The sequence below is a fragment of the Podarcis filfolensis genome, assembly GCF_964270895.1.
Source record: "Podarcis filfolensis genome assembly, chromosome: 17".
Lineage (NCBI taxonomy): Eukaryota > Metazoa > Chordata > Lepidosauria > Squamata > Lacertidae > Podarcis > Podarcis filfolensis.
The window spans coordinates 30,183,812-30,207,590 of record NC_139621.1 but is presented as its reverse complement, the minus strand read 5'-3'; the positions used below and the strand labels follow the sequence as shown (position 1 = coordinate 30,207,590).

Here is a 23,779-nt window from a genome sequence, read left to right as displayed (position 1 = left end):
CGCTAAGAGAGAAGCTTCTTTAGTGTGTGTGTGGCCTGGACTTGGTGTGTTCATCTCCAGCAACCGATTCTGTTTATCACTGCCATCAAAGCTCAAAAGTGAAGTGAATTGAGGTGAACTTTAGAGAAATATAACACGAGAGTACAACACTCCAAATGAAAGCATCACTTTTGTTTTACGGCAAAATGAGATCAGTATACACCAGCAAGCTTTCTTTTTAGGGCAAAGTTTCAGGAGACATATAGGATAGCCTGCAGTTTTAATAAAAAAAAATGCATTGAAAAAACATTACACTGATTTATAATGTACATATGACAATGTACAGCCCAAGGCAGAAGAAACAGAGCCCAGTTCAAACTGAAGGATGAAAACACCAAGTGACACTGATTTTGACTGCTGCAGTTGGAGGAGAAAGCAGATTTCACATTATTTTACAACATACTGTCTGGGTACCGGCTTCTCATGGGCAGAACTTCAGCACATCTTTTCCCAGTGTATCCATGTAGGCACCTAAAGGGCAAAAATGTGATCAGCGATTGAAAAAAACCAGCAAAACCCAGAAAAACAGAGAGAATGCTACTCTGTTTCCTATGGAACATGAAAACTCCTCGCAAAGACCTCTGGGAGGGAAAAAATAATAATGGAAAAAGACAAAATATCCAAGTCTGTTTTATAGATACTCTATATTCAGGTAGGTAGCTGTGTTGGTCTGAAGAAGTCGAAATAAATAAATAAATTAAAAAATTGTCCAGTAGCATCTTAGAGACCAACTAAGTTTGTTCTGGGTATAAGCTTTTGTGTGCATGCACAAAAGAAGAAGAAAAAGTGTGCATGCACATGAAAGCTTATACAGTGGTACCTCGGGTTACAGACACTTCGGGTTACAGACGCTTTGGGTTACAGACTCTGCTAACTAGGAAGTGGTTGCTCCAGGTTAAGAACTTTGCCCCAGGATAGATAGTTAACGTAAGGATATGTACAATTTGATAACATGCAGAGAATAACATGTGCTCAGAAATCAGAGAGAGGAGCTGAGGGAAGTCTTTGGGGGGGGGGAGGGTTTGAGGGTGGGGGGGAAAAGGGGAAAATTAATGAATATGATAGGTTTTGATAGTTTGTATGTTGAAATTATTAATATTTTTTTTGTAAAGAACTTTGCCCCAGGATAAGAATGGAAATTGCATGCCAGCAGCACAGCGGCAACAGGAAGCCCCATTAGCGAAAGCACGCCTCAGATTAAGAACTGTTTCAGGTTAAGAACGGACCTCTGGAACGAATTAAGTTCTTAACCCGAGGTACCACTGTACCCAGAACAAACCTAGTTGGTCTCTAAGGTGCTACTGGACAATTTGTTAATTTATTATAGATACTCTGATTGCATAGATTTAATTTGCAATTTTATTACAAAAAAATCTACATCATGAAAAAAAGCACCATACAGTGGTACCTCGGGTTAAGTACTTAATTCGTTCTGGAGGTCTGTTCTTAACCTGAAACTGTTCTTAACCTGAATCACCACTTTAGCTAATGGGGCCTCCTGCTGCTGCCGCCGTGCTGCCGGAGCACAATTTCTGTTCTTATCCTGAAGCAAAGTTCTTAACCTGAGATAATATTTCTGGGTTAGCGGAGTCTGTAACCTGAAGCGTATGTAACCTGAAGCGTATGTAACCCGAGGTACGACTGTATATTCACAATGGACCATCTCATCACTTGCTGATTAGTTAATTTATTAGATCACATTTTCTCTTTGCATTCGTTTCCAAAAACAAAGTCATATTCTTGACATTGCAATGTAAATGATAAACAATGACAAAAATAAATAAAGCTGTCAATTCATTTGAGTTCATTTTTTAAAAAAGGTAAAGTAAGTTAAGGTTTATTTTAATGCCACATTTTAGTTGAAAGGCCACTCATAGTGGTGCACAAGAACTTAAATTACAAAATGTAATATATAAAATATAAATTTGCTGTCGGATTATGACATGACAAACAATAATAATACCTTAGGAACATCAGGGGTTGGTGGGGGAAAGCTGAAGCCCAATGGAAAGTATTGTCTAAGGAACCAAATGCAACTCAGAAGGAGGACATTTCAAAGCCTAGGTACCAATGTGGATAAGACTTTGGTTCGCACACTCGCCTCAGACAAAGGCAAGACATGCTGTGGCGTAAGGACCCTTCAAATGACCACAATAGGCAGGCAGTCTCACATGGATGCAAGCAAGCATTCCTTCAGATACCTGCACCTTAGCTGTTTAGGGCTTTAAAGGCCAAACACAACATTTGGAATTGGGCTCAGAAGCAAGCTGGGAGCCAGCGTAGCACAAGTAACATGCCCTCGCCACCACTTCTGCCCAAAGCGCTCTGCACCAGTTGTAGCTGCTAGATACACTCTTCAGAGGAAACCTCCAAGTAGTGTGTGTTGCAATAATCAAACTCAGAAGTGAGCAAAGCATGTGCAACAGTGGCCAGACCTGCCCTTCAGGCAGCGGCGCAGTTGGTGCCTAAGCCAAAGCTGTGCAAAATCACTCCTGGCCATGGCTACCACCTGAGCATCATGGAGCAAAGCCAGGTCCAGGAGAACACCCAAACTGTGCACCTTATTCTTCAAAGGAAACACACCCCTTTCCAGAACAGGGGACACACTTAGGAGCACCTCTGTCATGTTTGGATTAAATCTCAGCTTGTTAGCTCACATTAAGCCCATCACAGCCTCCAGACACTGGTTATGGGTTTTCACTGCCTCTTCAGAATCTTAATAGAGAAGGAAGGCAGAGGTGGGTATCATCTACATACTGATGACACCATACTCCAAACCTACAGATAGCCTCTCCCAGTGGTTACTTGTAGAAACTGCCTCTGGAACCTTTAAGTAACCAGAATGGGCATGTGTTAAGCACGAAGTCACCCTTAAACTTCTAAATCATATGCAATGGTGTTGCTTCTTTTGTTGTTGCTGCTATTACTGCCATGGGGTAGACTAACAGATAAGCACTAGCCAGTGTTTGGTTGCATTTATCATTTCCATTCAGTACTATGTTGAACCCAAGACAGAAATAATGCCTTGGAACAAGTACAGAAAAAGTCAAATGGATGTCTGGATTCAAACTATGAAAGAGCCCCCTTCTAGACAGCCTCAGGCCTGATCCAGAAAACTTTTCTTATGTTCTTATCCAGTGCTTTTTTCCTGGGGGGTACGCATACCCCTAAACATTTTGTGAATCTAAGTTTGGCCTCATTGAGGGGCAGTATTTCAATATGGGTAGGAAAATGAGAGTACCCCTAAACATTTTTTAAAGAAAAAAAGCACTGTTCTTATCTATGGTCATGCTGACACTAATTGAACTCTGGAAAGTATGAGATTGAAGGCTTCCCACACAATTGGTGAAAAATCACTAACTCCCAAATAGGGTTTCCAACATGTAAATAAGGTATTTTGACCTTTCCTTTCAATTCTATAAAGAAATGATAAAAAGAGAAGCTATCTAAATATGTTGCGGCAAACAGACAAAATTTCATGTGGTACCATCAAATTAGTAGGCTTCTTGTTTATAGAACATGTGTCATATTTTGCAAACTGCATGAAGCAACTTGCAGCATGAAACGAATAAAATATTCTGAGTGGTGCACCAAACACTAACATAATTGTTGCATTGCAGGCGTTCATAGACTGGAATTCAGTTCTTCAGATAAAGGTGCATAACTGGACTCTTGGTTATTTTTGCTGCAACAGGCTAATTTTACAGTATAATGTTTATTGTGACATGTTTACTAATTTACCAGATGCAAAAAGTGGACAGAAAAGGCTTTAGATATAAAATATACATCCCTAGAAACTTCGGAGACAAGTTCAAGTTTAACAACAACACAGAGGTTTTTCCATGTGACAAGGCCCCCATATTTTGTAATTTGTACAGTTGTTCTTTTATTATTTAGCACTCTTGCCAATTTATTGACACAAGTATATATGTAGCATATGCAGAAGTAATACATAAAGAAAGAAATAGAAAGCAATTAAAATCAAATGTCAGTTTGCCATTCATGCCAAGGGGGTTGTGCAACATTTGGTTAACTTTTCCATGTCACATATTACTCAAAAAGACCCAGCTGGTTCCCCTGTTATGCTATAGGGTCTGTCTCTGCAGCAACCAAAAGTGGACATGAAATGGTGATACCTATTGATTAAGAAAATGGTTAAAGCTATGGTTTTCCCAGTAGTGATGTATGGAAGTGAGAGCTGGACCATAAAGAAGGCTAATCGCTGAAGAATTGATGCTTTTGAATTATGGTGCTGGAGGAGACTCTTGAGAGTCCCATGGACTGCAAGAAGATAAAACCTATCCATTCTTAAGGAAATCAGCCCTGAGTGCTCCCTGGAAGGACAGATCCTGAAGCTGAGGCTCCAATACTTTGGTTACCTCACGAGAAGAGAAGACTCCCTGGAAAAGACCCTGAGGTTGGGAAAGACTGAGGGCACAAGGAGAAGGGGATGACAGAGGATGAGATGGTTGGACAGTGTTCTCAAAGAAACATGAGTATCAGATGGAAGTGAGCGTTTAATGTGTGAAGAAGTGTGGAATGTGGATGTGTGGTGTTTTACCGATGAACGTTTGGCCTCGTTGAGGGACAGTATTTCAATATGAGTAGGAAGATGTTAGTGCAGTATTTCAATATGAGTAGGAAGATGTTAGAATTCCCACTGCAGGAAATGACTGAGGCAAAATAGACATTCAAGTAGTTCTGCCATCTTCCTCAAGCTGCAGTCCTTCCATGTTCTTTTTCTTGCTCCAAACATAAGCGAGTTGGTTGCTGGTTTTTTTTTCATCCCCTGCAAGCCTTAGCTAATTCTGAGCCTTAGTATTCCTGACACCATATTTAGACGTTCAGCCTACTCCAGTGCACTCATATTTGGCGATCTGTTCCTCTTGCTATCTTCCACACATGCCCCCTTTAAGTCTCTTGTTGAAGAGCTTCCTGGGAGGAATCACAGGCTTCTTTAACTGTCTTCCATTTTTCCTTCTCAATGGAACAGTTTGTGATAGTGCCTTCCACAATTTACTTTTCAGAATCTCTCATCCCCTTTGAACTATTTCCTCATTCAAGTATTTCTAGTCATGAAACCCTGCCCAGCTTTTCTTTGAGCCATTTGAAATGGGCTTTCCCAAAGTCCATGAAAGATGTCCACCTATACTCATTTTTCACTTCCCTTCCCTTTATGAATTCCAAGATGACACGGTCACTTTCCCTCAGAGTTTCCCCTGCTCTCAATTCATCAACCAGTTCTCCCCTGTTCATCAGGATTAAATCCAGGATTGCAGACTCCCTTGTTACTCTTTCCACTTTCTGAAATACGAAGTTGTCAGCAAGGCAAGGCAAGACTCTATTGGATAGTTCATTCTTAGCAGAATTAGACTGATATCAGATGTCAGGGTGGTTGAAATACCCCGGTAATACTATGACTCTTCTCTGTGAAAGTTTTGTAACCTGTTTTAGGAAAGGATCATCCACGTCTTCTGGTTGGCTGGACATAATACACTGACATAGCAATATCAGTTTTGTTCCTCAGTCCTCATAACTTTAATCAGATGCATTTGGCAGGGTTTTCACTCTCAGATTCACAGATATCTTTACATATAATGCTAATCCAAACCATCCCCTTTCTGAAGAGAAATCTATAATTTGACTAGGAAATCTGCCAATATCACTGCAGCGCTGTGACCTGGTAACATTAAGGGGACGTTGTGGCCAAGAGGTTGGAAGGAGCAGCGGATGTGAATTTCATATATTGATTTCAGCTAATGAGATAATACTTTGCTTGCAGACTTCCATTTTTTAAAGGTCATCTTTTAAGGAATATGATTAGATACATTTTAATTTTCTTCTAAGTACTGTTTATGTTGGTTTTGGGATGAACTTTAATTGTGTTTATTACAGGACAGGTATAATATGTCTGATAAGAATTCATTATCAGTTAAACTGTTTTCGGTCAGCTCCGTCATTAAATGCTAATATGGATGGCCATAAAACTAAAAAGAGCATGCATTTCTTAAAGATTGGAAGGTGTTCTTGCTGACAGTGTACTGGTTAGTTTAAAATGGAAGCAAAACAGATCTTGTATTTTACACCTTCTGATTTATTAAACGTTGCTTCATTTCAGTAGCAATTGCATTTAAAACCTTTTATGTAAGTGCCACACTTACATACATCACTCCCAATAATGCACATGATTGTTGCCAAACCAACCCTGGATCTAACAATAGATCTAAGGTTAATATTAGTAAATTGTTGAGGTGACTCTGGGAACCAGACCATAATACAATGTGTTTTGGAGGTTAAATAAATGCAGTGACTCTGCTGTTCATTTGTGAAGTAAATTATTCATTGTTAAACAATTTACCAGGTAACACAGAAAAAGCGTTTGATAATAGATGCTACAACTCTACTAAAGAAAAGTTTTTGTTTTTTTTACCTGCACAAATATCGTGGATTTGGGAGATCTTTGACCATGAAGCACTCGCCTCCATTTACACAGAAGTCTTTCTTATTCACACCACACTTTGTGAGATGACTTGTCCCAGTGGTAGATGTAGATGTGGCTAGATTAAACAAAGGGGGGGAATGTTAATATTGTTGCACAGAACAGCGTCAAACTAGAATGACAGCATTTGCATTTTAGTGTTTGAAATGTTACTGCAACAAACATTCAGGTTCTTGATTACAAAGAAAAACAACTATGAGCCTGTCCAGAATATTTTTGGGTACTCCTATGATCTCTACATCCTCACTTACACCCGCTGTACACGTTGCAATTGTGTCACCTAGCCCTCTGTGTTTAAATATAGAACTGCACCAGTCACAAAGAAAGAGGAAGTGGTGTGATCAGATCTTTCTCCCAGCTAAGTTCACCTCCATGAGTTCTGCAGAAGGCGAAAATGATTGGGAGAGAAGTTGCAGTCAGTCATCACCTGTGTGTTTAAATGAATCCCCATATCACTCTCTTGAGGAGAGTGGGGCAGCTCAGGTACACAAAACACACCCAGTGGTGCACTGCATTGGTTTTAAGAGCCCCAAAGGAAAGCACTCCAGCTGAGAATGTTTAAAGAAAAGATGAACTATATCATACTATAGTTCAGCTATAATTAACAGTGAAATTAAAATAATTGGTAAACTATGCTTTGCATGTAACAAAGTCACTGTACAAATTTGCAAATGTATATACAATGCAAAGCCATAGAGTTCTATTACACATGGGCTGGGTCTACAATGATCTGTAAAACGTCATTAAAAATATTGTTATAAAACACTCAATGCATTTTCATTGCCAAAGGCTCACTGCTCTACAGCGCCTCCTGGTGCCACATTTTAATAACACATTTTAAATATTATAAACAATGAGTGTAAATGAGCCCATGGTATCTTGCAGGTCTCCTTTCTTTGCAAAACAACAACAAAAACCCATAACACTATCCTGATCTTGGATGTAGCAGTGACCAGGGCATTAAACTGGAGACTATGGTGTCACTGGTTATGGAACCAGCCTGAGAACTTGCTGGTGATCCACTGAACTATAGACTGCCAAGCAGGAATATTCAAATACTTTATTGTCACTTGTACAACTTGTATGCAGTGAGATTACACGAGCACCCCCCCACTCAGCTCTCTTAGTCTTAATTCCCTTCCTTTACTGACGCACACCCACCAAACCCGAAAGTCAGTTGCCCTGTTGTTATCTTTTCATTCAGCAGCCTAACAGTCCATGGATAGAAGCTGTTCTTTACCCTGTTGTTGCGACTAATCATGCTTCTATATCTTCTGCCTGAGGGCAGGAGATCAAGAAAGTGCCGGCCAGGGTGTGAATCATCTCTGATAATTTTCCTCACTCTCCTGAGGCAACGTTCTTCCGCTATTTCATCCAGCGGATTCACGGGACAGCCCATAATATCTTGTGCTGTATTCACCACCCTCTGTAGGCTCTTCCTATCAGTTGATGTAAAACCAGCGTACCACACCGTGAAGCAGTATGAAAGGACACTTTCAGGAACCAACTGAATCTGATGTCACAACTCCCTGGCACACAGAACCAGAATGAGGAGGCTCACAGTCCTCCGCCCCTTGGTTCAAGTGCCTCACCACCTCACCAGTTCAGCCCTGCAGGCAAAAAGGCCTTGAATATAGGAGAATTGTCCATTTTCAGGCTGACAGGTTGGCCCTTCAAGATACCCTAGTTTTGCAACAGGCCTCGGTTCATTTCCAACTCTTCTGGGGGCAAATTGTTCACTAGGAGCTCTCCTTGGAGCTGCCTTGCTCCATTGGTTCTCATACAGAACCAGAACAGGACCTTAATAGCCTAGCAACCTCTTGGCCTCACATACGTTTCACCGTTTGTAAGGAAATAGCCAAATACAGAATTATGTTGGTAATCCTGCAAATATGCTCATTGCAATTATTTTGTTATGGTCAGACACTACAGTGTGGAAAATACATCGCCAGCACTCCAATGAAGAATTTAGTTGAGTCTGCAATCCTATGCACACTGCCCTGGAAGTATGCTCCACTGAACATATGCACTTCTGAGTAAATGCAGCCATTGTATGAGACAATTTTATAGAGGGGCAAAGCAGGCAGAAAAGGCTGGTGAAGGAAAAGGAAGAAACAGAAGTGAAGATGGCTGAAACTAATGTATAGCTGAATATTTTGCTTGAGGCCTCTAATAATTTTTATAATGCTATAAGAGGGTCACATGGGAAGGAAGCTAATAATACCACCAATGCTATAACCATTAATTTTATAATTGCCCTTCAAAGCGCTCACACATGTATGATCTCAACACTGGTGCTTGTTCAACAATGAGGAAATTCCATGTAGTTTGGGGAATACAAGTTTACGTGCCAAACCCATACAAAAGACTTGGGTGATCTGACTTGTTCCATGCGGCTGGGACACTGAAATGTCTTCCCAAGAAAGCAGCAGGAATTGTTCATAGATAGGTGGCTCCCACATGGCTAGGATAATGTCTAGATGGCACCCACCACACAAGAGAAAAATAAGAGGTAGTAGGAGAGCCGTTATTCACAATCTCAGCTCTCTGTCTCTCTCTCATATGTGAACTGCTAGTTGCTCTGCTCCCAATTCCAAGGCATTTGCCAATTCTCCAGATCACTGGACTACTGATTTCCAAGGTTTAGCAGTCTGGGGGCTGGCATTGCTTCTGCGTAGTTCTGCAGAATCGCTCAGCAAGCATATGGTTAAGCCCTTAGGAGGGAGAGGCTCCAGGAGGTCTTCCCTGACTCAGTGACCTCTAAGGAACTCCACATCTTATCTTCAATATGTGGAAGAGATGTTGTTAAGTAACTCCAGGTTGGAAAGTAATCTCTCCTAATATAATCTTCTTTCTCCTTTTACTTAGATATTGGTTTAATAATCCACAGGCTGTGTTAAGAAGTTTGAGCATGTCAAAATATTTATTGCATATGCCTACCTAGAATCACATGTGAATTCCATTTCCCACTCCTCCCACTTTAACCCTCTAAAATGTTTCCTCCTGAAAGCAGACTATTACTCTGGAGACGCCCTGCAGTTCAGAAAGTGAATGCATTAATTTGAAAAAGAAAAGCAATATTGTCTGCTTGAGCTCCTGCAGACAAAGCTTATTACTGCCACAAAGGCTAATGGAATGCTTTAAATTGAATTACAAGGATGGTTGTAGAAGAGTCATGCCTAGAGCTATCTATAATTGCTGCGGCCTTCTTGCTTTGCACTTTTTCTTCCAGCAGCTGTGAGATCAGAACTGATCACCCTGGGAGTTTCAGAGTAACAATTAGCTCTTAGCTGGTACAAACTCGTGGACAAATCTAGACTGCAGACAAAGCTGGTTTAACAGTCATTCCCCCTCTTTAGGGAATCCTGGGAACTGTGATGTAAGCCAAGGGCCTCCACCAGAGAATTTTCAGCATCCCCACCAAAGTACAATTCCCACGGTATTTGGGAGAAGCCGTGTTTGTTAAAGTGGTACGAAATCTATGCAAGTTTATAGTGTAAACCTCTGCTAAGTGGCTGCCTTGTTGTCTTCAGACTTAAATCCTTCACAGACTTGTGCTACATGCACCTAAATTAATCTGCACCAACTCTGATACATTACCAAGTTCAATACTTTCTAACATGGCTAATAAAGCAGAAATCCTTCTACATAACATCAATGCATCACCTCTATGCAATTCTTTTTTTATTTTTTTACTAATACCCCCTTAATGCTGATTCTTTTGACCTCATTAGTCTGACTTCAACTGCTAACAACTCCAAAACAGTATCAATGAAACAATACTGAGACAAAGTGATAAAAAACATCCTTCTAAATTAGAACGAATAATTTCACTCCAAACAGAAATTGAGTAAATAGCACTGATCTTGACTTTAGATCAATGGTCTAGGCTATTATTTTCCATGAATCTATGCAAAGCAGTCATAGTCACTCCAAAAGAAGAAAACTTAAGTTCTAAATATTTAGAAATACAGAATTACTAACTAGTTGTCTCAAGTGTCGCACAATGAAATGTCACAAGTAACAATTTTACTTTTACTCAGCTCTTTCTCTCTCTTTTTAGATTTTCAAAGTATAATTTTTTAAGGCAGCCAGAAAATCCCAGAAGGATTTGTACTTTACCAAAAGGAAATGAAAAGAGCTCTCATGTCAGAGAATAATAATTCATCTATTCTTCTAAATATTTCTTTACCTCTGCCTTTAACAGAGCACCTAACAACTTCCCGAATAAAACCAATTTAATAATTCATCATAATACATTCTCTGTAAAAAAAAACAACCAAGGTAAAGTTTTGCTTACCTGAAGCATTGTTGACCTTTTTGTGCCTTAACTTAGGGAAATACATTCTATATTCTTTCTCTTAAAAAACCCCCAAAACAAACTGCGCTGCACTGCTAAAGCTTACAAGTACCTTTTGAGTATCTTTTATACAGCCTTAATCTTTTTTTAAAAGCCCCATGTTCCCTAGGCTACCTTTAGATCTGTGTGAACTCAAGTACAAGATATACTTGTACGTATTTTAATAGGGTTTCTGCCGATGTCAGGTGTAATTTCAAGTGGATACACGATCAGACCCACAAGGTACGATGTCATTGCTCAGTGAAGAGAAAATGTGCCAGTCTCAGAACTTATGGGTCATGAACAAGACTCCTTTGCTGAATTGTAAGTAGACAAGGGTGTCTCCTTTGGCAAAAAAAGAGATGACTGGAAGAAGAAAGAGCTCACTCTATCACACGTTTCTGTGAATAAGTACTGCTGTCATTGCTGTCAGCAGACGCCTCGCTGTAACTCACTCCACTTCAAGAGGTGCAGGCAGAGTTGCAAGGAAGCAGTAAGAGGAGGAGAATAACATAATGAGAAATCGTGACACCGTATTTCCATATGCTTCCTTTCTCCCCAACATCTCTCATTTAACAGCTTCCTAAATCGCAGAGTAAACCATTGTGCGACAGAATCGGCTTTCTGGAGAAACCAACGTGCAATGGATTGGTCTTCACTACTTTTATTCTTTCAACAAGCGATATATATATATAGAACCTTGGGAACTGCCAATTTTCTAGAAAACGGGGAAAAACACTAAGAAACCATTTTGAATCAAGTAACAAGTTAGACGGGTGGGAGTCACCTGTTAATTCCTTAGCATGAAAACAGTAACCCCACTGCAAAGGGCTCCTCAACCACCATAGATGTTTCTAGCACAGAGATAAAAAGGTAAAGGTAAAGGGATCCCTGACCATTAGGTCCAGTCGTGGCCGACTCTGGGGTTGCGGCGCTCATCTCGCTTTATTGGCCGAGGGAGCCAGCGTTTGTCCGCAGACAGCTTCCGGGTCATGTGGCCAGCATGACTAAGCCACTTCTGGCGAACCAGAGCAGCGCACGGAAACGCCGTTTAACTTCCCGCTGGAGCGGTACCTATTTACCTACTTGCACTTTGACGTGCTTTCGAACTGCTAGGTGGGCAGGAGCAGGGACTGAGCAACGGGAGCTCACCCCGTCGCGGGGATTCGAACCGCCGACCTTCTGATCGGCAAGTCCTAATCTCTGTGGTTTAACCCACAGCGCCACCTGCGTCCCTAGCACAGAGATAGTGGCACATCATTTCAGCTTGGTTAAGGAGCTCTGCGTGGGTATGAAGTACAGCTTATGCCATTAACTATTAGTGTTGGTTATCTAGGACAGGTGTGGGGAACCTCAGAGCCAATGGCCAACTGCAGCCCTCCACTTCCTTCTAACTGGACCTTGAGATTCTCCCTGGACCACACACCCCTACTTCATATCCTTCTTGAGTATTTTTGCAAGTGTGTAATGTGTGCTTTCTGTGCTCATGCTGCTTGGATGCCTAGATGGGAGGGGTGTGAATGTAGAAACTAGTCCACAAAAGTAAAATTCACATCTGCTGTTCTGCCATGTTTACCTTTGGAAAAAGATCAACCCCTATTACTTATTCCTAAAGAAACCGATTATTGAACTGGGATGATATTTCCACAGCTTTACAATACAGTTTTAGAATATGAACACTAGACGTCTCTCTTTAAAGATTCCAGTCAACTCCTAAGGAAAACAGGAAACCACTGGGGCTGGAAGATAGACACTTCAGGAAAAAGCAAGGGTATGTAAACTTGTTGAAACAATTTCATGTGGCTTATTGCAGTACATGACTCAAAAGTCAGGACTGATTTCCTTTCAGAGTTCAAGCTGAAAAAAGAAAAGGAAATACAAAAGACAAACACTTTGGTTTCGTGTGCCAGATTGCCTTCTCACTGATAGACTTGAGACTGACCCAGTTGGCAGCAGTGCTGGCTCTGCAAAGCATCTAAACTTGCAGAAGAGGCCGGCTAGGTTAATTTATGGTGCAGGCAGCACGACCAGAAACATTTGGGTTGTGTTGACTTTTGAGATGAGAGGGAGCAGATAATGGAGCAGAGGCTGTTTTGAAAGGAAGTTGAGCAATGTTTGAGGTTGAATCCTAACAAGACAGAAGTACTGTTTTGCGGGGACAGGGGGCAGGCGGGTGTGGGGGACTCCCTGATCCTGAACGGGGCAACTGTGCCCTTGAAGGACCAGGTGTGCAGCCTGGGAGTCATTTTGGACTCACGGCTGTCCATAGAGGCACAGGTCAATTCTGTGTCCAGGGCAGCTGTCTACCAGCTCCATCTGGTATGCAGGCTGAGACCCTACCTGCCCGCGGACAGTCTCGCCAGAGTGGTGCATGCTCTAGTTATCTCTTGCTTTGACTACTGCAACTATGTGGGGCTACCTTTGAAGGTGACCCAGAAACTACAATTAATCCAGAATGCAGCAGCTAGACTGGTGACTGGGAGAGGCCACCGAGACCATGTTAACACCAGTCTTGAAAGACCTACATTGGTTCCCAGTAAGCTTCCGAGCACAATTCAAAGTGTTGGTGCTGACATTTAAAGCCCTAAACGGCCTCGACCCAGTATACCTGAAGAAGCGTCTCCACCCCATCATTCAACCCGGACACTGAGGTCCAGTGCCAAGGGTCTTCTGGCGGTTCCCTCACTGCGAGAAGTGAAGTTATAGGGAACCAGGCAGAGGGCCTTCTTGGTAGTGGCACCAGCCCTGTGGAACACCCTCCTATCAGATGTCAAAGAAATAAACAGCTATCTGACATTTAGAATACATCTGGAGGCAGTCCTGTTTAAGGAAGTTTTTAATGACTGATGCTTTAATGTATTTTTAATCTTTTGTTGTAAGCCGCCCAGAGTGACTGAGGAAACCCAGCCAGATGGGCAGGGTAGAAATAATAATTTATTATTATTATTATTATTTGGTACCAAAGACACAGTTTCTTTGGGAATGCATTCACTTCCACCAAATGTGAGCAGCAAGGAAAATGGAAAAAGTGGTGCTTCACTTTACTGGATAGCACCCACATCTGTATCACTATTTTACTACTACTATTCTTTCCAGCAGGCTTACAATCTAATCAACATGGTATAAAAAGAATGAGGGAAGCAGATTCAGGCCTTCATTCTTAATGTTACTCTGAAGTTAGTGTGGAAGAAGCAATTCTGAAATCTCGAATGTAATCTGAGGCATATAACCATTCAAGAAATTTTAGTTATTTCTAAGCTTATATTTTAAACCTAGTTTACCCCGATCTTGATGCATGGTGACCTCTCACTGAACTCAATGGGGCACTGCAGCCAAAGACTAAAATAATGCATTTATTATTAATATTATTATTCTAAAAAATGTATGTCCTCATAACTTAAATACTCTTAAGGGCAGCTGAACACCTGAAATAAATAAAATATACAATTTTATCAGTAAATATTTTACATATGAAAACAGAAATAGCATCGTCAAGATAAAAAGGCAACCGTAAAGCTTTTTCCTAACATCTGGATTTTGTTTTTATGTTCACTAAAATAAATGGTATTCACTAGCTTCATTAAGAGTATAATCAGGGTCTTTGGAGGGCAGTGAGCAATCCAACATGCTTAGGAGACTATTACAACTGCCACATCTATGTGGTTAAAAGGTTTTAAGAGCCTATAAGCAGAAAAGCAGGATCACATTCACCCAGTGTTCTACTAGCTGCACTGGCTCCCGGTGGAGTACAGGATCAGGTTTAAGGTGCTGGTTTTAACCTTTAAAGCCCTATAAGGCCTAGAACCCTCGGACCTACGGGGACCGCCTCTCCTGGTATGTCCCATGGAGGACTTTACAGTCTTCAAATAAAAACATCATGGAGATCCCAGGCCACAGGGAGGTTAGGCTGGCCTCAACCAGAGCCAGGGCTTTTTTGGCTATGGCTCCGATCTGGTGGAACGCTCTGTCACAAGAGACTAGGGCCCTGCGGGACTTGACATCTTTCCGCAGGGCTTGGCCAAGACACAGTCTGATCCTCTCTCTCCCTCTGTAATCTTCATAGAACTCTAACCCGATGGTTGCCACTAATTTGATTCTGAATTGATTCTAGAATGTATTTTAATTAATTGACTGTGCGATTTTAGGTACACTGTGCTATTTTTACCTGTTGTTAGCCGCTCTGAGCCCGGCTTTGGCCGGGGAGGGCGGGATACAAATGAATTATTATTATTATTTATTATTATTATTATTATTATTATTATTATTATTAAATATATCCCAATATAAGGAAAAGCAGACTATCCTTATGCACAACATAAATAAGTAAGCTCTGTGGAAAAAAACGAATGCAAGATATGGTGGCAGCTGCATATGCTAAGACAATAAAGATTAAAAACATACACTAAACAACAATGAAATTAATGCTTCTCACTTTCACTTACACTAACATCCTGATCTTTATAATTTCTGCCGGCTTATGTTCCTATAATAGCATGGTTACGTCATTGTCATGCCAGATTAAGACCCTGATTTGTGATACTGCATTGCTGCTGGAATGCTTCTGTTCCATTTTCAAGCATCCGTGAGCTGGGACTGCAAGACAGTCTTATCTATCCTCTGCATGTACAGTGGTACCTCAGGTTACAGATGCTTCAGGTTACAGACGCTTCAGGTTACAGACTCCGCTAACCCAGAAATATTACCTCGGGTTAAGAACTTTGCTTCAGGATGAGAACAGAAATCGTGCTCTGGCGGCGCGGCGGCAGCTGGAGGCCCCATTAGCTAAAGTGGTGCTTCAGGTTAAGAACAGTTTCAGGTTAAGAACGGACCTCCAGAACGAATTAAGTTCTTAACCTGAGGTACCACTGTACATACCAAGCTTCAACCAGACAGTTCTCCAGTCAGTTTACAAGATAGAAGCAACAATTTAAAAAAATCAGTATAAAAACAGACTAAAACAAGACCAAGTAGGTACTGAATTACCGAGAAAAGACCCACCTGACAGTCTCCTGAAGGTGCCATGGTGAGGCTAAATATTGATTTTCTGCCATCGGTGGCACAAAGTAGGCGTGATTGCAATTTGCTCTTACTTGTGTTTCTGCCAGCATGATATTTTCTGCCACTTGGATTCAAGCCATTTCCTTATCTGCTTCAATGCCCCCAGCTCTCTAGTAAATTAGGAGCAAGACTCTGTGCACTGTGTGTGGGAGCACTTGCAAGTAATTGTGAAACAACTGGAATCATTTCTATATTCTACAGAGTAACTAGGGCTTTGATAGAGTGCCTGCCATGCTAGCTGGAAACTCCCCAAAGACCCTAAAGAATCTATCAGATTCCATCAACCTTCAGAGACAAACCATTTTAACTACCCAGGAAGAGCAGAAGCAGCTGCAAGCCTAAGTCTCACCAGGAAATGGTCTGACCATGACAAGGGTCTAGAAAGATTTTCATACTTCCATTTCAACAGAACAGCAATACTGAAAGAAGACTCTTAGTACTACATATTGGCCTGAATGTAAGCCTCCCTTTTCCCCAAATTCCAAACGTGCAAAGTTAAAGTGCAGCTTATATTCGTGACTGTGGCATTCGTACGGAGCCCCCAGTCGTCTCACGGACTATTGACCCGTACACCACTAATGCGCTGCCACCAACCAGGTCCTCCCCGGTAAAATCACTTCAGTCTCAGTCAGGTTCTCAAGTTAATAAAGAAGACTGTACAGTGGTACCTCGGGTTACATATGCTTCAGGTTACATACGCTGCAGGTTACAGACTTCGCTAACCCAGAAATAGTACCTTTGGGTTAAGAACTTTGCTTCAGGATGAGAACAGAAATCGTGCTCCGGCAGCAGGAGGCCCCATTAGCTAAAGTGGTGCTTCAGGTTAAAAACAGTTTCAAGTTAAGAACGGACCTCCGGAACGAATTAAGTACTTAAGCCCAGGTACCACTGTAGTTTATTTCAGACACAAACAAACTTTAACGGCATTCCAAATGTTGTTACTCTTTACTTTCTTGGCCTTATTTTCCTCTCTCTATCTCTTCTACCTCCCCTCACTCAAGAACCCACTGCCCTGTCTTTCTATTTCCAGCTGCCTGCCAACTGCTTCTCCAACTGCCTTGCTCAAGTAATCAACCCACTAAAACCAACCAACCAACTCAAACCTCGGGGTAAGCCCTTTTATAATCAGGTAGGCTCCGCCTCCGGCTTTCCTATTGGTCTATATTTTTAACCCTTTTTCTCCCCCCTGTTCAAACATTTTCAAATGAACGGGCCACATCGACCTTACAGTATGCAGCCAGGAGCGCAGGGCAAACAGCGCCAGGAGCGGGGCAAAGTGGTGCCCGCCCCACGCGCAGTCCCCCTTCCTCTCCCCCAAGGCCAGGAAGGGAGAGAGCAAGGAAGGGGGAAGGCTGCCAGCAACGCAGTGCAGCTCACCCCCCACAGTTTGCAGCCATGAGCAGCGAGGAATGGAGTGGCTTATATTCAGGAATTTTTTCTCTCCCCCCACTCCAGTTTTAAAGATGCAGCTTATATTCAGGTGCGGCTTATATTCGGGCCAATACAGTATAACAAATGAGAAACAAGTGTTCAGAAAAGACCCTTATCTTTTATTTATTTAAACCACACACACTACTACTACATCAGACAAGACATCCTTTACAGATTCTGAACGGAATCAAATCTTATCTCTCGAGTCTTAAAAAGCCTAATTCTAACAAGGTCAAACAGAGCAGAAAAGAGAAACATTTCTCTCTCCCAAAGCTGGACATGGATCATTTCACTTGGGTTAAAAAACCAAAACCAATCATCTGCAGATTTTGTATCATGTTCTAAGAAATGAATATAGAAATTATTCTATTACTAAAATTATTTGATGGTCAACTCTACCTAAAATAACAATTTACATCATCAGAAAGAACAACAGTGTGATATAATAATAGTTCTTTATATGTTGTATGTGATGGGTGGCAGCACCATAGGAGGGGAAAAGAAAATTGGAAGGATGATGAGCATGCATTTATCTCTCCGTAAGAAGATAAATACAGTGGTACCTTGGTTTATTAACTTAATCCGTTCTGGAAGTCCGTTCTTAAACCAAAGCGTTCTTAAACCAAGGGATGCTTTCCCATAGCAGTGGGGGACTCCAGGAAGTGGAACATGTTCTGCTTCCAAGGCAAAGTTCACAAACCAAAACACCTACTTCCAGGTTTGCAGCATTCTTAATCCAAGTTGTTCTATAAACTAAGCTGTTCTTAAACCAAGGTACCACGGTACTCATATTTGGATAGATCATTCTGAGTACTCTAACTCCAAAATGTTTTTTTTTAACTGCCTAGAGCACACATATCTCTCAGTTTGCCATAAGAGCCAAAACAGCATGAATTTAAGGCAGTCAAAACTCATATTTGTTAGCAGAATCCATAACTGAAGCAGAAATGTCCTGCCAAAAGGGATGGGTCCAGTGCTACTTACACTGGATATACAAAAACCTAAATGGGAAACAGGTACCAGAGTTCTGGACACCTAACTTTGGGAAACTCAGCCTCAGAATATTGTACTAGAATATAGCCCCAATAATGCAAACAAATCCATTGCATATTCAGCGTCCTTTGTCATATCAATTAAAGGCCAAAATAGCATCGGGGCGGGGCGGGGGGGGGGGGGGGCTCATATTTATAGGAACGGCAGCAGGTGTGGAGGAGGGATTTAACTCTTTCCTCCCCTGCTCTGGTCCTGAGGAAGCTGACATAAGCTCTAGGAGGAAATTCCCCCATTGCTGCCTTGGTTTGGACCACACTAGTTTGCTTGGGTTTCTCCTTCTTCTTTATGCCATATATTTAGTAACGCATTGCGTTAAATGTCAGCTAGCTGTTCAGCAGATAGGATAAGAAAAGAACACTTGGGAGAATCTGAGTTGTTGTGCAAAAAGGGAACTGGAACGACAGTTGTCAGGGGTTACGCCAATAAATGCTTAATGAATGAATGAATGGTCAGGGGTAGATCCTGATTGTTCTTAATATACTGTTGACATCCATCTGTCAATGGAAGAGTGTGCCTTTGAGGGCGAGATCAAACCGTTGGGAGAGTTACAGGGCCTGCTGTGGCTGGAGAGACCAATACGTGAGAGACATGTTTTACTACAGGTGGGACAGATGAGGGCACCTGGTTTTGGTGTAACAGGTGCTCCATGGGGTTTCTTCTCTCTGCACTCCTCCCAGTGGGTTGTAATGATTATGCGTGTGTCTAGTTCAGGGGTCAGCAAACATTTTCAGCAGGGAGCCGGTCCACTGTCCCTCAGACTTTGGGTGGGGGCTGGACTATAAATTTTTTTGGGGGAAATGAACGAATTCCTATGCCCCTAAAATAACCCAGAGCTGCATTTTAAATAAAAGCACACACTATACTCGTGTAAAAACACCAGGCAGGCCCCACAAATAACCCAGAGGTGCATTTTAAATAAAAGGACACATTCTACTCATGTAAAAACATGCTGATTCCCGGACCGTCCTTGGGCCGGATTTAGAAGGCAATTGGGCCGAATCTGGCCCCCAGGCCTTAATTTGCCTACCCATGGTCTAGTTCAACCTTAAAAATAATCATCTAAAAAGGAATAATAAATAAATAAATTTTATTTATATCCTGCCCTCCCCAGCCGAAGCCGGGCTCAGGGTGGCTACCAACAATAAAACAGTACAACACAACACAACACAACACTCTAAAATCATTCATTATAAAATTACCGTATTTTTTGCTCTATAAGACTCACTTTTTCCCTCCTAAAAAGTAAGGGGAAATGTGTGTGCGTCTTATGGAGCGAATGCAGGCTGCGCAGCTATCACAGAAGCCAGAACAGCAAGAGGGATTGCTGCTTTCACTGCGCAGCAATCCCTCTTGCTGTTCTGGCTTCTGAGATTCAGAATATTTTTTTTCTTGTTTTCCTCCTCCAAAAACTAAGTGCGTCTTGTGGTCTGGTGCGTCTTATAGAGCGAAAAATACGGTAATTCAAATCAAACCAATGGCAACCATTGGGCCAGAGCTCCGCGAAGATTGCCAAAGGAGGGAGTCAGACTGTGCCCTGGCCAAAGGCCTGGTGGAACAGCTCTGTCTTGCAGGCCCTGCGGAAAGTTGTCAAGTCCCACAGGGCCCTAGTCTCTTGTGACAGAGTGTTCTACCAGATCGGAGCCACAGCCGAAAAAGCCCTGGCTCTGGTTGAGGCCAGCCTAACCTCTCTGTGGCCTGGGACCTTCAAGATGTTTTTATTTGAAGACCGTAAGTTTCAAATATAGATTCATCTAATTTCTGCCCTATCACCCAAAGGGAAGAATTACTGGAGTCAGAAAGAGATTCCTCCTAGGAAAACTAAAAACTCTTGACAATGCAGTTCCTAATCTAAGAATCACTCGGCAGCTCTCGGTGAGCTACTAATCATTTAAACAGTGAAATCAGATTTTCTGCATGGACATGCTGCACATTGCAAACTCAAGAAGATGGATGATCTCCCTCTTTTGAAAAAAAAAAATACACCCTTTTCATTTCAACCATCTTCCTCCAAATCTCATCACAGTTGCAGAATAGCATGATTGGGATTTTCCTTTCAGCCACATAAGGAACATTTACAGTAAAATGTCACTGACACACTGCAGCTATTCATCAAATAGAATATTTCACATTTTAAAGCTACTTCCTTTCTCCTGCTTACTCTTACCCCCAAGCTTTTAACTGCAGGCAGAATACTCTAGACTAGAGATCACGGAATAGTGAACATACATCGTTAACAGTCAGTGACACCCTCTAGCTATAGTAATAAGGAGGCTATCAGTGGACAGTCTGGGACAGCCTGACCTAATGGGGAAGCACTGCATTCTCCATAATGGATTAACCTCCCCTGTTGTGTGTGATGCTTTGAAATGTACAAAAAAGCTACAGATTCTTGTAGCAGAAGAGTTACATTTAACAAACAGTGAATTCTTGGCTCTCCTCTAGTCTCTTTGTGTGGTTATCTTATTTCATCGACAGAAGTGATTCCATAGATATCTCACGCAGAGACTAAATTGATACATTTCTGTTATTTAATATTTATAGAATGCATTTAGGTTGTCAAAAATAAGATTTACAATGAAATGCTAAAAAGTTCCCTCGCTGTAGCTTTCCTAATGTAATGATGCTGCAATAATAAATCTATATCCCTCCCTCCCTCCCTTATTACTCACAGTAAACAAAATGAACAAAATTCATTTAAATAATCTATTTAAATCTGTATTGGTCAATCATTGGCTACCCTGAGACTATTTCTTTTACAAGCTTTGCCCTGAAGTATTAAAATCTAAGGCTGCTTACACATGACTGAAGTACTTGTTTTTTTCCTATGCAGCCCACACACTATCTAGATCGACTGCAGATTATTTGCTCCTGAAAGTACTTTTTGAGAAACTGGTTTCATTCCAAAAATAAAAGCTCATTGCATATTGATTCCCTGCAGTGTGTCCATTTGAAAACAGATGTAGGCACATCTGGCAATAGGGGAGAGTATATCCACACCTGCCCAATAATGTTGCGGGTGAGTGTATACCAAGATCACAATCACTACTTCCTTCTTCATTCCCCTGGGGCATATTTAGGGAGTAGGAAGAAGTGTGGATCTAATCTAATCAAGGGGATGATTTTCAAATGCCTATAAGGTAACCACACCTACTGATATGGATGGTAGGATCTAGAATTAATCTATATTGAAAGCAGTTGAAGCAGAGCATGAATTACTTCAGTGTGAGAAAAACGACATTTTTGTGCTACAAACAGATTAGCAGGTACACAGCTTTTTGTGTGGTCTTTTTTGTCCTTTGGCTACGATAAAGATAGGAACAAGAGGAATGGAAATACTGCAGCTAATAAAGGGAGTATGACTTTTCTGAGCAGAGGGAGTTAAGAGGATGACAAGAAAAAAACAATATATACAGTTACAGGTAGGTAGCCGTGTTGGTCTGCCGTAGTCGAAGCAAAATAAAAAAAATCCTTCCAGTAGCATCTTAGAGACCAACCAAATTTGTTATTGGTATGAGCTTTCGTGTGCATGCGGTATCTGAAGAAGTGTGCATGCACACGAAAGCTCATACCAATAAGAAACTTAGTTGGTCTCTAAGGTGCTACTGGAAAGATTTTGTTTTGTTTTGTTTCAATATATACAGGTTTATATTTGATGCCGCCAAATGCATTGAAGGAACCTCATTAGCTGAGACTTAGCTCCACATATCTTTCCTTATTCAAATTTGGAGCAGTATTGCATTAAACTTTAAATTCCAGCTGAGGATAGGTTACCTAAGATATTTCGGTCTTAAGAACTTAAACTTTGTTCTCCCGTGTAGATTCCATGGGTAGCAAAAATGAGTCAACTGATGGTGTTTTGGTAGAACATTTTTGTATAATGAAATTTTATGCTGCCAAAATAGAATTTGGGAATAAAATCCACAATACTTTTATTCAACAAGATCCATCACCCATACCAATTTCTAAGATGGTTCCTTAGTATTCATTGATAAAATTTTATCATGGCTATGAATCCTCTTTATTGGGCCTTTGTAAATTTCCCCTGAGGAAAGATTTCACTTTACTCAGCGTTCAGTAAGTGCTATCTACAGCCAAGACAGGCATTTCCATATTATTCCATTTAACCTTCACCACTGAATCTTTGGAGCAAGTGAGGATGTCCCTCATGACATTTTTCATCGCTCTGTTTCCAAAGAGGTTCAGTTAAAGTTACTCAGCTACAGGTAAGATATACCCTTTGATAAAATAAAGACCAATTATAACACCTAATTGAAAACAACACTAAAAACATTGTATGGGTCGATAGTATTGTCTTACTGCGGTTTTTTTATTATTATAGTTTGCTGTTGTTTGTATTAACCCATTTTAAGGTAACAACTGCATTTTGTCATCTTAATAATAGTTTATGGGGGAAACGTAAAAACCCTTTACATGAACTTCTCTAAGCAGCACTGCTTCTTCATTGTTTATCTTCACAAACTGGGAACCTCCTAGGCTGTCAGGGTTAACTTATTTTGACTGGAACACAATTGTGTGCCATAATGAACCAATCAAATGTATTTTGAAAAATTGTTTGTCAGAACATTTATACACAGTTTAATATATCCAACATGACAGTCATGGAACATGGTTTCGTCTATTTCTGGATAACCTGGATGTCATTTTGAAAAAGTTGACTCAACATTTCAAAAATGCACATTTTTGAAGAACTGTTAAGACATTCTAACCAAATTTGGCACAATAGCCACTGAAGTTGAGGAGCTGGTTTTGGTCTGTGTTTGGAAACCATTGGGTGCCATTTTGAATCTAAACAGCAGCAATGCCAGACACTCCCTCCTAGTTAAAGTTAACACAATATGTGGCCCTCCAAATTTCACTGGATTCCAGCTCTAACAATTCCAGCTAGCATGGTCAATGGCCAGGGACATTAGGAACCAGTGTTTAATAACATCTGGAGTGCCGCAAAAGTTGCCTACTCCTGGTATATACAGTCCTCTATAATGTTGGTGTTTTTTAATACCCCAGGTTTAAAATACCCAACCTTGACCATCTGAATTCAGAGTGCCCTTTTCTAGAAATATTGTAAGCTGCTGTATTATTGTAATAGAAAGGTGTAGTATATTTTATCTAATATAAAAAATAATCCCAATGAAGTTGTAACAGGATAAAGAGCTGCAACATAACTTTACAAACACCAGTAGTCTGGCATAGTAATGCTACAAAACAATTAACAATTTTTCTTTTTTCCTGTTTAAACTATATAAAGTTTGAGGCAACTTCCTTGTCAACACTTCTTTAGGAGGACCTGATAGCTGACTACATTGCAAAATTATATTTCTAGTCATATAATATTATTTCCT

At 41.0% G+C, this 23,779-nt stretch overlaps 1 protein-coding gene and 1 long non-coding RNA gene across 28 annotated transcripts in view; one reads left to right on the top strand and one right to left on the bottom strand.

The window, feature by feature from the left end:
- Positions 1–23,779, bottom strand: part of NRG1 (neuregulin 1) — a 503,801-nt gene that overhangs the window by 22,417 nt on the left and 457,605 nt on the right. For 21 of the 25 annotated variants that reach the window (XM_083593316.1, XM_083593320.1, XM_083593318.1 and 18 more), the window contains one exon: positions 6,470–6,596. In XM_083593316.1, the coding sequence (XP_083449442.1) occupies positions 6,470–6,596 (127 nt within the window). Of the gene's footprint in view, positions 1–442; positions 511–6,469; positions 6,597–15,875; positions 16,219–23,779 lie in introns of those variants that run through there. The other 4 variants (XM_083593317.1, XM_083593300.1, XM_083593314.1 and 1 more) reach the window with 3 other exon arrangements.
- Positions 1–23,779, top strand: part of LOC310753036 — a 76,350-nt gene that overhangs the window by 22,843 nt on the left and 29,728 nt on the right. The window lies entirely within an intron of this gene.